We start from the raw sequence: 16,490 nt of genomic DNA, 5'->3' as shown, positions 1-16,490 counted from the left end.
TTCGACTACAAATATGATCCACTTTCAATACAGATTAATGTTGAAATGGGTGAAATGCTCCTTTAAACAACACCAAGTATCTTTTTCTCTGCGGACGTCCTACAGGTTGGAAGCGGAATTGACCATTACCGCTTTTGTAAATAATTTAGCCTAACGCATCCTACTGTCGCACGCACGCTCGTTGTTTTTCCAGCACCGGCTTTAGAACGAATGATGACCACAGACAAGGTAGAGTATGTTGCATGGTTTCATGAAAGTATGATGTATTGCGACATCAGAAACAAAGAAAAACAAAATAATGACTATTGTAGCGCTTGACGTAAAGCAAGTCAAATTTGTAGTTTACTTGTGTCTCATTAAAACTACAGAAACACAACCTGATCTGGCAATCTTACATTGCGTGGATATAGCAGATATAAGACTGCAAAGCAAATCCAGAAGTGCCTTTCACCCTGCTACGACATAAAGAATCACTGAAATGATTTTGGAAACATTATTTTAAGGTAAAAAAATCTTGCTTAGTGTTGCTTTAATATACATGACACAAACACTGATGCATTGGGTCATATTTGGCACCACAGACACACACACACACACACACACACACACACACAGGTGCACAAGTCTTGAAGACTGGGTTGGGAAGACACCAGAGAGAAACTGTAAGCCAGATTGTGACTGAAGAAAACTGATTTGAATGAACATCAGTTGTGTTGGGAGTTCTGGGAAAGAGTGAAATAAGGGTTTAGAGAGGTCTGCAAGTGTTTAGAGTCTGTGCTGACCGGGACTGCACAGATGCCTTTGATGTTCCAACAGAGGAATACTGCCAAGGCAAACACTTCTCACAGGAGCACGCATTCAAATGCAAATTCATTTCTTGAATCATAAAACTTTTCTTCACATACTTTGCTCAGTTGTTCTATGTACTGGGCTTGACTATAATTATAGGTACTGCAAAAGCTCAGAACTAATATAACCTTTTAAATTGCTCATGTCAGAGCAAGGACTGTAGAGGAAGTTGGCTTAATTGTTGATGCGTTACCATGGTCAGAACAGGTTCAGAAGCACTTGCAGTCCAGATGCAAAGGGTGGGGTCCTCAGACGTACTCAAAAACCACCGCCTACTATGACTCCAGCATACAGTGTTCACAGCCTTATTGTGCCCTAGAAACAGAAAACAACAGTCAATTGAGGAACAACATATCTCTAGTTTAAAATTCTGAAGCTAAGGTCCTCAAAAATGACCCCTTGCAAGGAACCCTCTACTAAAACTATGCAGGCAGATATGAAACTATACTATGAAACTAAAAAACAAGTCTGAAATTATAAAAACAACATTTCAGAGATTTCATTTCAGTGCATTCCTGTCTAAAACTCTCCACAAAAGTATATGAAGACTGGAAATCTGTTACTGAAATGACATGAACAATTGAGTGACAGCAGCTGAAAACACACAAAAATATGTAGGCATATTTTGATATATATAAATTGCAACACATGTGTGAACTGTTGTTACGCTCTTCCACGTTTATACCAATCCTTAGTCCAATGAAAAGAACGTCTATTTCAGGGACAAGAAGGGCCTTCAAATATCAGAATTCCCCGAATGTCAGTTTCAGCTGTGCTCTCTGAATGGCATGTAAAAATTCAAATACTGAATCAATTCCTTCGCACCACTCATTCAGGAAATGAAAATAATAGACATGCGAAGGAATTTTACAAAAAATAAACACTACAGATCTGAAGCTCTCCCAGTACCTGTGTAGACAGCTGGGTTACCGGTGAGTGGAGAGTTATACAACAAAACCGAACTGTCTCCAAGACCACACACAAGCTGCTTTCCATCTCCTAGACACAAAAAAATAGAAAGTTAACAGACAAAACCCAAGGCATAATTAGTTTGAAAATGACGCTCCTGAGGCGAAAGGCTAAAACTAAAGCGCTACAGCACTCTTAAAAACAGGCGTGCACAACTTTATTGTGTTTAACTCCAGGAGTCTACTCTGCTTTGCTGCTGCTGCTACAGAATATTGCATCTTTATGTGAGACCACAGGAGAACCAAAAATGCAAATAATCAACAGGCAAATGATCGTTAGCAACTGCTATTAAGTGATGTTGGTCATGCATGAAGTTGGAAAAGAAACTGTGTGCTATGCAGTGTTAAACCAATAAAATTACAGAAGGTTTCTATAGTGCTATAGGGTTACACTTTGTGTTGAAGAAGATTTTCCATGAAAAATCTCAGATGCTTGAATCCTAGTGTGACCATACCTGAGTACTGTAGAGAGTTGACTGTGGTTGGAGTTGTGGAAACCATCAAATGAGTGTAAGGTATACTTGGTGCTTCAAAATGTGATGGATACTCATTTAAGAGGCCTTTTCTGTTGAAAAACAGCACATAGATTTGAGCAGAAGCTACAGTGATCTTATCGAGCACTGCTGCATTCTCGAGACCCTGTACTTAAACTGGCAGAATACTTACGTGTTTGTGCTAGTTGTTGAGGCAGAGTGGGTTTTCTTCTTAACGTTGGTCTTTGGTCTAAACATTGTCCTACTATAAAAGAAAAAAACCCAATAGAACATAGCCTAGGTTTTCATCCACAAGGTACTTGAACTGGCCACAAGCAATGCAGAAACCACATTTGTGATCGGCTTTGAGATGAGACCGATTAAGATGGTCCTTATGAAAATACTTCTACAAGGCCCTCTTGTTCCTTCACTACATAATATTGCAACAGCAAAAAAAAAAAAGTCTTAAGACAAAAAAAAAACAACCTTTCAGTAAAGTGAGTCTGAGCAGGCCTGTAGGTTCCGTGGAAACAGAATTAAACAGTGTTTAAATGAATATCATGCAATTGACCTCAGATTAAACTCTTAAGTTAGAGCATGGAAGATATTAGGTAAGAGTACAATTAGAGTCATTTGCTGTAAGTCACATTTCAAAGCTACCAGAACACAGCATGAGTAAAATGTTTATTATAATTCTATAGAACTTCTTCTCTTTCAAGGGATGAATTTCACACATTTTCTAAATGTTGTACTCAACAGGGAGTTTGATAGCTTACAACTTTCAATGCCTGAAACTATGCAAACCTGAAACTGTGAAGTTTGTTAGACTTCTGTTTTGACCCTAAAATGTATTTCTCTGTCAACTGACTTACTGAGGAGCTGCATTGTATCCTGATGACTTCACTTGTGGGTGAAAAACTAAAGCCTGATCCTTCACACTCTTCTGACAGCTCACACCTAGAAGACAAAAAGAGAACAGTTTAGTCATATAATTAAAGGGATAGTTCACTTTGAAATTTATTTTGGGTATGTTTAAGCTTACCTCAAGGGGATCCAAGATGTAGGTGTCTTTGTTTCCACAGTATTTTCAATTTTGATATTTGATTAAGTCAAACCGTTCTTGTCTGTCTGTCATATAATGCAGGTCTATGGTCACCATAGACGGTAAAACGATATAAATACCATTTGTTTTCTCACACAAACCGCTCGTTTCGTGTCTTAGGCCATCAATGTGTACTTACATTTACGAGTCATTAAATCATGTTTAATTTGGACTTCTCTGTGCATGCTCTTTGAGGTGGACCCCATATACCGGCGTTATATGACTGACAGACAAGAACGGTTTGACCTAAAACTACTAAAATTTAAACTTCTGTGAAAACAAAGACACCTACATCTTGGATGCCCTTGAGATAAGCTGAAACATATCAAAAATTAATTTCAAAGTGAACTATCCCTTTAAGATCTATCAATATCTAGTCTACCACTATAATTTGATAGATGGTTACTAAAGAGTATAATAACCCAACTGCTGTTTAGCTATTTTCATAACTCTCATTTTACTCTTCGATCTCTTTCCACTCACATAATAAAATATTGCTTTCTTGCCCATATATTTATGTATATATTTGGTCAGAAGCTCTGCTTGATACTGTACAGTCAGTTGGTTATTATGGCAAAATTTTATTTGGGTTTATTTTGTGATACTACACAGTTGACTGTACATTTTACCTGACTAAAGAATTTTTGACCACAAAATGTATACTAATAGGAACATATTCAAATAAAAAGTCATATTACAGTAGAAAAAGATGTCATATGATACAAATCACAACCTGAAGAACTGACATTTTTCCAAGTTTCCTTCTCTTCAGTGAACTAATTTTTTCCAGCTCCATTAAATCTAATGCACGCTTTTCCAAAAACGGTTCCTCTGTCAACCACAGACTAAACGTATATTCTGAAAAATGGCTTATAAGTGCAACTTCTTCCTAAAGCAGGGGTGTCCAGTCCTGCTCCTGGAGGGCCAATGTCCTGCTGAGTTTAGCTCCAACATACCCCAACACGCTTGCCTGGAAGTTTCTAGTATTTCTGAAAACCATGATTAGTTGGTTCATATGCGTTTAATTAAGATTGGAGCTAAACTCTGGAGTGTAGTGGCCCACTTCAGGAAGATTGGACACCCCTGTCCTAAAGGCATCAAATACATTAAAATCAGTTAAATTCGTTATTGTGCAAAAATCTTGGACACATAAAAGTTCCTGTAATGAGTTCAGGCAATAAGAAATCACGTACAGTATTCTTTCATAGCTCATCATACTTATTTCTGTGGTATCTGAAATTGTTTCACTTTACATTGGCAAATGGTACAGAAACAGTGTACCAAAGAAAAGTAGTGGTTTCGGTTCATTGTCAACAAACCACATCCTGACATAACCCATTCTTCAAGAATGTTACTCAGTTCTGAGAACAGTGATCAGCCTGTTATCAGACCTTTAATCACACAGACTACACTGCTGGATCCTGGCTAGTGCATGTCAAACCCCAGCAGTAGGGAGAAAATGAGTTGTCCTAGTTATGGTATTGACTTAGGCCCCAGAAAGAGCTATGGAATAAATTTAAACCTCTGAGGATATGTAACTCTAGAAAGGAAGAGGAATAATGCCCAGATGGAGATGGAAGAAGAGCCTCCCTTAAGGGAAAAAGAGAAATGATGATGATGGATTGCTTTTACATCTATGAAACATATACAAATCATTATTCAGTTAAAACACAAACTAAAAAAATAAGTGTTGGCAAGGAAATAAAAGAGCTTTAAAAAGTATTTTAGAATTTCTTTGATTCATTTTAATTGTGAGAATAGGAGAGAGAATGGAAGTACTACTGTAGGTCAGTATGTGGGCCAGATATATTACTGTTGTTTCTGTATTTATCAAATTGTCAGTTTACTTATTTTTAGCCTTTTGAATAATAGGCAGTGATGAATCATGCAAATTAAGACCATGGTCATGTGTAAAAGGGTTAGTTCACCCAAAAATGAAAATTATATCATTAATGACTCACCCTCATGTCATTCCAAGCCCGTAAGACCCCTGTTCATCTTCAGAACACAGTTTAAGATATTTTAGATTTAGTTTACTGTATAAATGGTATACTGTCCTTGTCCAGAAACGAAATAAAGACATCATCAAAGCAGTCCATGTGACATCAGTGGGTTAGTTAAAATGTTTTGATGCATCGAAAATGCATTTTGGTCCAAAAATAACAAAAACTACGACTATATTCAGCATTGTATTGTCTTCCGGTTCTGTTGTCAATCCTCTTTCAGTGACGCTGGTGACTTAAGCCGCTGCTGACGTGTATCTGGTGAATCCATGTATTCGGGTTCAAATAAATATGGCTGGGCAAAAAAATGCAAGTCTTCCTCTGTGTCGAAATCCTTAGACTTGTTTGCGAGGATTGTTTTGTTTACAGCGTGCGTCTCCCTCAGACTATGAACGAAGCTCGGGCGCACTGATAACACGTCAGCAGCATCTTACGTCACCAGCGTCACTGAATGAGGATTGACAACAGAAACCGGAAGACAATACAATGCTGAATAAAGTTGTAGTATTTGTTATTTCTGGACCAAAATGTATTTTCCATGCTTCAAAACATTCTAACTAACCCACTGATGTCACATGGACTACTTTGATGATGTCTTTATTTCCTTTCTGGACAAGGACAGTAGCTATACCATGTATACATTTTCAATGGAGGGACAGAAAACTCTCAGACTAAATCTAAAATATCTTAAACTGTGCTCCGAAGATGATCTTACGGGCTTGGAACAACATGAGAGTCATTAATGACTTAATTTTCATTTTTGGGTGAATTACAATATTACAAAATAAATAGGGTACTGAAAAAAAACCCCAGAAGGATTTGATGTTGGATTTTGTGACATAGTGTCTCTTTATTCTGTGGTTATCAAACCTCAGTATCTGTGTGACTTCAGACACCAGATGGCATCAGACTGTTTTATGAAGATACATATTTAAGAGTGACATTTTTATTGGATTCAAAAGTATTTCAAATAAACCGAAATATCTCAAACTGCAGTCTATAAAGAACGCTGCTGTGCCTAATGACAACTTTCTTTTGAAAAGTTTTATTGTGGTATAGAACTTTCGCCAGGCTAGAAAGAGTAACATCTTGGACAGTATTCGTTAGCTTCATAAATTATACCTTAGAGGGGTGTCAATAACGCTAAAATGCCACCAAAGGTGGTGTTTTCTTTATTTGGCAAAAATGTGTGTGTGCGTGTGTGTGTGCCTGTGGTTTTGTGAACTCCAACCTATTTTTCTCTGAGGTTTTGGGTCCTGTTTTGCCAGCTCAGCATTCAGAGGGGACATAGTCATCAGAGGAGAGCTGAAAAATGGTGAATATAAAGGAAAAAAAAGCAGAAAATCAAGCGGGGGGGAAAACAACATGAATAAACTTCTATTACTGGAAATAACAAAATAAAGAATTTTCCATTGTGGTAGTTGGCTCATCAAGAACAGACAATATATCTACTAAAGATAGTTCTAGCAAAAACCAAAATCAAACAATGAGTATATTATTCCTGGATGTTATTTAAAATGATACCCTGCATATCCTTAATCCAAGAACCTCCTGACCAATGGCTGAAAGATACGTTTTGCTACCTGGGCACGACTGAAAGATGCTCTTCCACAGAGAAGCTCTTCGCCATCCTAAAGCAGAGCTCGTCCAGCCAGGCACTGTTCACCTCAAAAAGGACGACTGAATTCCCGAATAGCGAGGACACCAAACAACACATCTAACCAGAAAGAGAGAGAGGATGAGGGTAGTCCTTATACTGTGTCGTACACAGGCAACTTTCCTCCCAGAATGCAAACCACAGTCAAATCTTGTAAAAACTTTACATCTTAAATAATCCGGGCTTTTAGAAACTGTAAACTGCTAATTGCAGGGCTGTAAAAATACCAAAGGTGCTATACATTTGAGCTCTAGAGTGGCTTAAGGTTAACTATGGGAATCATTAAAAAAAAATAGCAAGTAGCCTATAGGACTTCTATGAAGGTGATCCTCACAGTTTGCCTGTATTATGGAAATGTATTCTGTTAAAAAAAAAAAAAAAAAAATCATAGAATCTATCAAGAGCTGTACAGACATGGAATAATGTAAATCAATCAAATATTGTATTTGTATACACAATGCATTCTTTTACAGACACCAAAAATGTAACGCAGTACTTACATTGCCACCATGTCCATGGGTGATGGCCCATGATTCTGCTATTGAAATGCTAAGGTCACCTGTCAGGGGAAAATGCAAAAACTCCAAAAGATCTGAATTTAGATTTAGAGATAACCAGGCAAATATTTAATGACTACTGTATTTCTGAGTGTTTAACCAGGGGCCAGTTGCATAAGACACTAATGTCACATCATTCGTTAACCTGTATACTCCTGTCGAGTGATACTCCTGTCAAGTATAGAATTATTTGCCCTTCGTAAATATGATCAAAGATGGCTGTAAAAAATAAATCTGCATTGTTTAACCTTTGAATGGGGGGAATCACTTTATGAAATCAATGTTTTTCTCCAAAACACATTGGAACCATTATTTGCCCCCTTTTATTAAATACTTTTTTGCAACCTCCTTTTGACAATAACAGCTCTGAGTCTTCTCTTTTAATGCCTGATGAGTTTGGAGAACCTGACAAGAGATCAGAGATGATTCCTCCATACAGAATCTCTCCAGATCCTTCAGATTCCCACATCCATGTTGTTGTTTTCTTCAGTTCAGCCCACTCATTTTCTATAGGGTTCAGGTCAGGAGACTGGGACGGCCATTGCGGATACTTGGTTTTGTGCTCAGTGACCCATTTTTGTTTTGAATTTGAGATCCAAACATGGCCTGTTATAAGATTTCTAGCACAGGCTGTCAGGTTTTGATTTTTTATCTGTTGGTATTTCATCGAATCCATGATGCCATGTATCTGAACAAGCTCTCCAGGACCTCTGGCAGGAAATTAGGCCCAAAGGTTCTATAGTCAGAGCTTTTTTGGCAGGAAACACTTAAGATGGGTTTGGTTCACAGGGATGGAAGTACCAATGTGTAAAATGAAATAATCCGCTGTATCTTTATTGCTGTGGGCATAATTTTCTGGCAGAGGTCCTGGAGATACATGGCATCATGGATTCGATCAAATACCAACAGATAAAAAAAATCAAAACCTGACAACCTGTGCTAGAAATCTTATAAACCATCCTCCCCACCACCACCAGGTCGTTCCCTGTCCGTCCATCGGGGGTAGGCTCCGCCCCTGCCTCCATCTTCAGGCAAGAGCTGCAGGCATCTGCTACCCTCCGGATTTGGATTATGGACGGGGCCTACGCCAAAGAACTTTATCATTTCATCTATTTGATACTAATTTGCAAACAACTGTTAAATAAATCTTATTCAAGTCTTATTTGACTTCTGTCTGTCTTTCTGGTAGAACTAATTTGACCAACTAGCAGTTAGATAGGGGTTATCAGTTTATTTTTCAGTATAGTTTTTATGTAACTGACATAAAAAAAATATGATCAGTCTTGAAGAAAAATATTGATGTCTAACTTGTGCGACTAGTCTTAGCAGTTTACGCAACCATATGAGAAATTAGTGTATTTGAAAGACAAACAGACATTCTTAACCCTCAGAAACCCAAGCATTTATATTGATGGTGACTTTTTCACTGTTCAATTGTATTCCTAGGAAGCCATTTGTTATGAAGTAAATCATGATGTTTATACATATTTTTGAGGTGAATTTTGTTTTGAGGTTGCAAGATTTTACCAATGTTATCATTAAGTGTACAAGTACTTACACAATGACGTTCTAAAGTTTCATAATCCTGGAATACTCCAAGTTAGAAGACTGAAATGGTTTCCTCATACGAGCCCGCTGACACAAGATTGGTTAGGTTATGCTGAAAATTATTTATCTACCATTTACTGAATGTGCCTTGTTGTACAATGCATAACATTCAAATGGTTGATCACTATAACCTACTGTTGCATTTATTTGTATTATATTTATGCTATTTAAGTGTACATTTTCTACTAATAAATAAACAAAAAACAGGTCAAATAGGATCTAAAACATGTTCAAGTATCTCCAAGAGTTTAGTGAAAACCTATTATGCCTTTGAGTGGAAGAATCTTGAGAAGCTCTGAAGTATCCAGCTCAAGCAGATAAAGCCCATCAGAACTTCCGATCCACACACAACTTCCTCTATGGAAAAAGTACAAAGAAGAGACTGTTTGCCAAAATACAAAATATAAAGTAAAACTTCACTAATGCTTTGAAAACTTGATTTAAGTCAGTGTTCAAACTCATCTTATTGCAGTGCAAATCATAAAGTGACAGGGGTCAGGGGTCATCCCTTCTGTCTAATAAACTAAAGTTGTTGAGGCAACATGTTGTTTTCTAAGAATCACTGGGACAACAATGTGAACAATTCATGCACAGTTACAACTAAGCATGAGTGTGTAAAAGAAATCCAGATAATATATTTTACATTGTAATAAAATTAAAGGTTTCTGTCCAAGTGTTTAGTAGTAAGTATTAATGTTTTGGAAAACAAAGACATTTTTGTGACCTCGCCTATTCCAGTGAAGACTATTGGGGTCTGCAGACATTTCATCCAACAATGTTTACAATTTAATTTCATATAATAACATTATTTTCATGTCATGCTAAAGCACTGTTCACCTCTGAAGTCAGCAGGGCTGTCCCAGGCTCGGTTGGTGACCTAGGCGAGAGTTTAGATACTCGGACTAACTGAAACACCTATGATTGGCCATTGTGGCCCCTTAAGCCCCTGCTCCTTTAACTGCTAATGATAAAGTGCCCTTTCGCCTGTATTGCGGTTGCCCCCCGTCAACCCAAGGAAATCGCCTATGGGCCGGCCCTGGAAGTCAGGGACTGAAAGCATAACACAACCTGCAAACCATACAGCTGTCCTTTGCTTCCAACCATCTTGTCATAGCTGTAACTGTAGTTTGGACAGCATGAAACCAGAAACAGGGGTATAATGATGACTTCTTATTGTGGTATGTGCAATCTAACCTTCCCATGTCAGCCTTACATCATTTCTTACCCCAGAAATCCCACAACAGCACAACCAGATAAAAGTGAACAACAAAAACGGGCCAAAGACATACCCCTGCTGCAGGCTAGCGTGGTTTGACTGTGGTCTCTGTGCCCAGATTCTCAGAACAGGCTTTGTTGTCTCCACTTTTCCTCTCACATCATTACAAGTCGTTCCTAGCAAAGTACACAAATGAAGCTTACATTGAAGCAGATGTATCGTTTTCCACAGTGAGGTAGGCACAGGAGTCATATGCAGTCTGAATTGTGGCTTGTGGGTTTTTTCTAACCATCTGTTCCATTTTGAGGTGGATTGATTTTCCTGAGGTTCCTCTCATGCTTCTGTTCAAGCTTCGAAAGGTCCAGTTTTGTCACCAAGCGACATTTGTGGTCCACAGGGAGAGTGTAGCACCAAAGCTTGAATAACATATATTCCAACTTAAAAAAAGCAATATATGGATTACACAAAAGAGGCTGAAAGTGTTTGTGATGACTCACCTGTCCATCACCAGATCCTGTGATGAACTGACTGTTTTGCTCCATGAAGAACAGACTAAGCAGTGGATACGCTGTGTAACAGAAACATCTTCACTACATATTCTCTACATTTACAGGCTACAATAAATGAAGAATTTCAATTTCTGTTGTATAAATATTGGTGTTAGAAATTATACACCAACCTGATAGAACAGCAGATTCAAACATAATATCCCCCTTCCTCACATCCCATATCTGATACAAAAAAGAAAGCCATATATAAAACAAGTATGTATATATATATATATATATATATATGCTAAAATTTGATGGGTACAATAAATTGTTATGCCCCCGGTTTCACAGAAAAGGCTTAAGCCAAGCCCTAGACTAAAATAAATGTTTGAGTTGTTTTAACTGAAAGCAGCTTGCCCCGACATACTGTATCTTAATATATTGTCTGAAGATACACACCAGAAAGGTTTTTTTTTTTTTTTCAATGGCATGTTTACAAACGCTACTTAAATATCTTAATTGAACTATGGCCTAATCTGGGCTTAATCTAAGCCTTGTCTGAGAAGGTTTAATGCAGAAGACATTACTGCAAGTCTATGTTGATTTGCAGCTCAAGAAAAATGTCCTATTATTATCAATGTTTAAAACATTTGTGCTGTTAATTTTTTAACATCTATATATTTATATCTATACATTTCTTTAAGACTTCTTTGATGAATAATAAAAAAAATCTTTTTGACCCCAAACTTTTGAATAGTAGAGTGTGTAAACACAATCATAGAAAAATTGAAAAAAAAAAATGTAGGCTATTTAGTAAACAGTAATGCTGTTCCTGGTTTGACTTTGTATGGTATCTATACCTTGAATGTTCTGTCTTCTGAGATAGAGATGAGAAGATTAGCATCCCATGGACAGAACTCTGATGCAGTCACAGGACCAAGATGAGCTTTCAGCACTCCAAGCACTTCCTCTTTCTATAGGAAACAGATATGCAGTGCCTCAGGTTTTGTCTTTATTTATCTTAATGGAAAATCTTTATTGTTTTACAATTTCATTGAAAGGTGTTTTACTACATACAAAGATGATCGTATATTTTTAAGTTAAAGGGTTAGTTAACCCAAAAATGAAAATTCTATCAGTATTCACTCACCCTCAAGTTGTTCGTGTGTGTTTATTTGTTCTGTTGAACACAAAGGAAGATATTTGGAAGAATGTTTTATTCAAACAGATCTCATTCCCCATTGACTACCATAGTATGTATTTTTTCTTACTATGGTAGTCAATGGGGAATGAGATCTGTTTGATTAAAACATTCTTCCAAATATCTTCCTTTGTGTTCAACAGAACAAATAAACACATAGAGGTTTGGAACAACTTGAGGGTGAGTAAATACTGACAGAATTTTCATTTTTGGGTGAACTAACCCTACATTTTTTGAATTGAAGTCGGCTTGAAGGGGCTTTTTCTGATTTTTTTTTTCGTACAATGATTTACTGCTGGTTTCATTTAAGTATTTCAATGTTATCTCCCAAACTTTACGGGCTGGTCAATCACAGCATGAGTAACGGAATGTTCTGCATGCAGGCTTTGTTTAGTGTTTCATCTGGAGATGGGTCAAAAAGGTATTATTTTTTCTCATAAATGCTTTTGTTTTCAATTCACTGAACAAAAATGGTGTGCACCTTATTTCATACCTCTGCATTTAATAGAACCACTCTGGAGCCTGAGCATGCTGCCACTTTCCAGCTCAGTGGACATAGTGACAGATGCACCACCCTACCGAGCAATGTGCCAACAACTCTACCTGAGGCAATTACACCTGGAACACAGATGTCATGGTTGTGAGATTTTAACAAAATGACAGAAAAAGGCACCATTTATATTTCTGGATGTTTTTGACTCCAGATGAGCATATTTGTTGTTTTTATAGGTCACCTATTATGGGCACTTACTACCTTCTTTTATTTGTCTGTAGCAGCGATGGATATCCCAGACAATCACATAATCTTCAGAAGCACTACAGAGGATGAGACGATCACTCACTGTCCCAAACACCATGGCAGACACGTCGCAATGGTGACCAGTAAGTTCCAAGGGAGACTACAGGAAACATTCAAATTAGTTGTAGGTTTAATCCTAAATATATTTGATAAAAATACAGTATCATTGTAAAAATGTGAAATATTATTAGAATTTAAGCAAACTTATTTTATTTTTTTTAAAGGTCCCATGACATGGGGTTATTTTATAAATTTTACAATGTTTTCTGGTTTCCCCTTATAATGTTAATATGTTTTTTTAGATAAAAAAATAGTCAAAATTTAGAAATAAAGGCATTTTTCCTAGCGTGATTTCAGCCTCTGATTGGAACTCTCTGTTTGAAGGGGCGTGTCTGCTGTGGGATTCAGTGTAACCGGGCACTGCTGTGATTGGCTGACATGCTTGCATATGAAATTGCTACGGATTACATGTGAAACTCTCTCGAATACTTTTACAACGTTACCATCACAGGAATAATGTACATTTATAACTATAATATATTATTTTAAATTGTAATAATATTGCACTTTATTTTTTTACCGGATTTTAAACGCAGCCTTTAGAGAGACTTTTTTCAAAAATATTAAGTTTAATTTTGACATTCATTGAAAATAGATATAAGTGCACAAAGACCTCCAGGTTGTTGTTTTCATAAATCCTTATATTCTTGCCCTGCCATGGGACAGCACAGTGGGAAGGGCAGCAGGTCAGCTGCAGATGGGACACTGGATTATTGCAAGTTACAGCAAGTCTCTCGATCAAATACTGCTCTGAGGTCACAGCAGCCATGGTGTACCCAGTAGACACCTGAACAACACACAATGAGAATCCTGAAAAGAATACAGTGCTTAAGTGTTCAGCAGGGAAGGATGACATCTAACAGGCCTAGTAAAAAGGCAGTATTAGTAATTACTAATATTACTGGAAGGAGGTTTTTAAAATAACAGGCAATTGCCAAGAACACAGTGCACATTACAGATTAATGTAACATCACTCCTCCCTACGTCAGTTTTAGTTGTAAACTGTGTCCCAGCCAAATTATAACCCCTTTGTTGTTGAGGCCGCTACCTGGATGCCTAATCCTAACCCGACCACACCTAACCCTAAAACCTAACTATACTGGGGGCTCAGGGCGAGTAATGAACTATACTGGGGGGTAATGACCTGGCGAGGGACACCTGTTGTCAATGCTATTGTGGAGTGCTTGTTTTTAACTGCCTCATCAAGAAACAGGTACTATACCGTGAACCTAGGGGCTTGTGTAGTAGACCTTAATCAGCCCCTGCTGGTTTCCCATGAGATTTTTTTAAATGCATTAGTGAATAAGTGAATTTCTTTTTTTTTAATACATATTGATAAACTATAATAACATTAAATTAATCAAGCATGACAAACAGACATTGTTAAAGACAGCAATCCTTTTTGAATGTACAACGTCGTAATTTTAACAATCCGTTGAATTAAATTTGTTTTATGAACACTTTTTATTATACTGGTTGGATTTCTCATCACATCCTGATAGCAATCAATAATATAAGTGGTAAATATTAAACCATGTACATAAACTTCTGTGGAAATCTCAGGACAAAAAAAATGTTTGTACGTTCATTGCATTTAGTCCGAATTTGGGAGTCATAAACAAAACATCAGTCATCTTTTACAGTTCCCTCTGAACCAAACAACCAGCTTATGCTACATTCACCCCATGTTGCAACCATAATTTCAAGATGGTAACCCATAACGTCCTGTTCGAGCATTGGGATTTATCCATTGCTATGTCAACATTATCAATGCTGAAAGGAATCTGCAGCAGTCAGGTGGTACTGTAAGTAAGAGTTCTGAAAGTTGTTTAAGTTCATTATTATTTTAATGTTATGTGCTTATACTGTATATGCCATCTCTTTGCTGAATCTGCTCTGGCTGTGTGCGACCTCACGTGTTTTTAATGTATTTATTAGGGGACGCTGCGAATACGCAAGTAAAACAAATGATTATCAGGACTCAATATAGTGTTCCTTACAACTTACCAAAGATCCAGTAATCCATGGATATTGACATGGAGCCAGGATTTGTGTTTCCTCCTGACATTTATATGTGCCTGATTTCGACGCCAGGGATAAAGCAAATTTGCCTGTGAACGCTTTATATAAATACAATCTAGATAAATACGGATCACTTATATCAATGCTACTACTATATGTGTATCTACATCTATATCTATTTATATCTATCTATATATCAATCATCAGACCATCGAGCCCTAAACTACAAATCCATCTTCCGCTGCCTGGTGTCCAGTTTTTTTCTATTGCAGCAAATTGCAGCAATCCATTTGCTTCTCTGATCTAGCTTTCAGCAGTCTGTAAAAATATACTTCAGATTTCTTGTCAAATCTATTTGTAGTCTACAGTCAATAGCAAAGCTCTTTCCCAATTTAGATGCTTTGTGTGTTTTTCGCAGCATCACACACTGATTACCAATGCTGCCACTCAGTCTTTTGTCACTCCGGGCGACAGTGACATCACGCGCATTACCATATAGACGAATCCGGCGAAACTACCGGAAGTAAGCGGGCGCCATTACTGAGCTGTTGCTGGGTAGCGTTGCGCCATTGCCTCCTATTGTTTTAGTTGCAACTTGCGTCCACTGGAATAAACAGCCCGCGATTTACGACTGTCACTAACGTTGCAACGTTAGCCCTTGTATAATGTCGAGTGGGTAAACAGTTTCCGTTATAAATTGTTTCAATGGTGGCAGTAAAATTTCAATTTTGAAGAGAAAACATTGTGAATACCCCGAGTCGACTGCCCCTGTCTGGTGCCGTACGGTTTACACAGATTTCCTGGGCGAGTACAAGCCGCGGACATTCGCGTATAACAACAATTATTTAATGACATAAGTAAAAAAATATAATAAATATGTGATATAGTGATCAGCAAAACCTCCTCTTTTTTGTTATTTTTTTCTATTCAATTAATATGCTATGGTCATTAAATGGCTTTCCTGAGCTAAATGTAACGTTATGTGACATAATTGTTCTCTTGCTGTTATATTGACCTCTTTCCATGGTTTAAAAACACTAATTGGTCGATATTATGTATACTTTCTAGCTGTAACGTTACCTTAACGTTGCAATTTGAAAATGAGATAAATAATGGACACAAATTAAAAACATGAATTTGTTTATTTGATTTCATTCATTTATTTATTGTTGCCAAACGGACAGATCTTTTTTATAGTTTCCTCGTTAGCAAACGTTAGCCTAGCTAGCTTGCCAACTTGCCAAACTATTTTCATAAATAATATGTAAGATCGTTTGTACCTTCAACTGTGACTGGAGGCCGCTGTCTAACATCATCAACCCAACAAGTCATTCTGCCTGGCTGTAGCTGTCATCGAGGGTGCTTTCTGCTTTCGCGTTATCACTGAGGTTTGTTTACATACCGGTGCACATGTCTATGCCACAAGATGGCAGCCTACACAAAACGCTCGTCGGATTCGTATATTGCTAGCCACAATAAAATTG

General features: G+C 37.4%; 1 protein-coding gene across 5 annotated transcripts in view; it reads right to left on the bottom strand.

Annotated features, from left to right (window-relative positions):
• wdr27 (WD repeat domain 27) overlaps positions 1-16,490 on the bottom strand; it is a 60,253-nt gene that overhangs the window by 43,009 nt on the left and 754 nt on the right. Inside the window, exons 2-18 of one of the 5 annotated variants that reach the window (XM_089117155.1) lie at positions 13,598-13,771; positions 12,880-13,024; positions 12,619-12,743; positions 11,785-11,898; positions 11,113-11,164; positions 10,931-11,001; positions 10,723-10,849; positions 10,507-10,609; positions 9,477-9,574; positions 7,553-7,611; positions 6,979-7,112; positions 6,627-6,700; positions 3,163-3,247; positions 2,484-2,555; positions 2,273-2,382; positions 1,759-1,848; positions 1,043-1,164 (exon numbers count right to left, since the gene is read on the bottom strand). In XM_089117155.1, coding sequence (XP_088973281.1) covers positions 1,043-1,164; positions 1,759-1,848; positions 2,273-2,382; positions 2,484-2,555; positions 3,163-3,247; positions 6,627-6,700; positions 6,979-7,112; positions 7,553-7,611; positions 9,477-9,574; positions 10,507-10,609; positions 10,723-10,849; positions 10,931-11,001; positions 11,113-11,164; positions 11,785-11,898; positions 12,619-12,743; positions 12,880-13,024; positions 13,598-13,753 — 1,737 coding nt within the window. In that variant the 5' untranslated portion in view covers positions 13,754-13,771. Of the gene's footprint in view, positions 1-1,042; positions 1,165-1,758; positions 1,849-2,272; positions 2,383-2,483; positions 2,556-3,162; positions 3,248-6,626; positions 6,701-6,978; positions 7,113-7,552; positions 7,612-9,476; positions 9,575-10,506; positions 10,610-10,722; positions 10,850-10,930; positions 11,002-11,112; positions 11,165-11,784; positions 11,899-12,618; positions 12,744-12,879; positions 13,025-13,597; positions 13,854-16,490 lie in introns of those variants that run through there. The other 4 variants (XM_089117153.1, XM_089117154.1, XM_089117157.1 and 1 more) reach the window with 4 other exon arrangements.

Source organism: Pimephales promelas, chromosome 11, assembly GCF_988280905.1.
Source record: "Pimephales promelas chromosome 11, fPimPro1.hap1.1, whole genome shotgun sequence".
In the NCBI taxonomy this organism is placed as follows: Eukaryota; Metazoa; Chordata; class Actinopteri; order Cypriniformes; family Leuciscidae; genus Pimephales; species Pimephales promelas.
The sequence above is the reverse complement of the archived record's forward strand: the minus strand, read 5'-3'. Positions and strand labels throughout refer to the sequence as shown.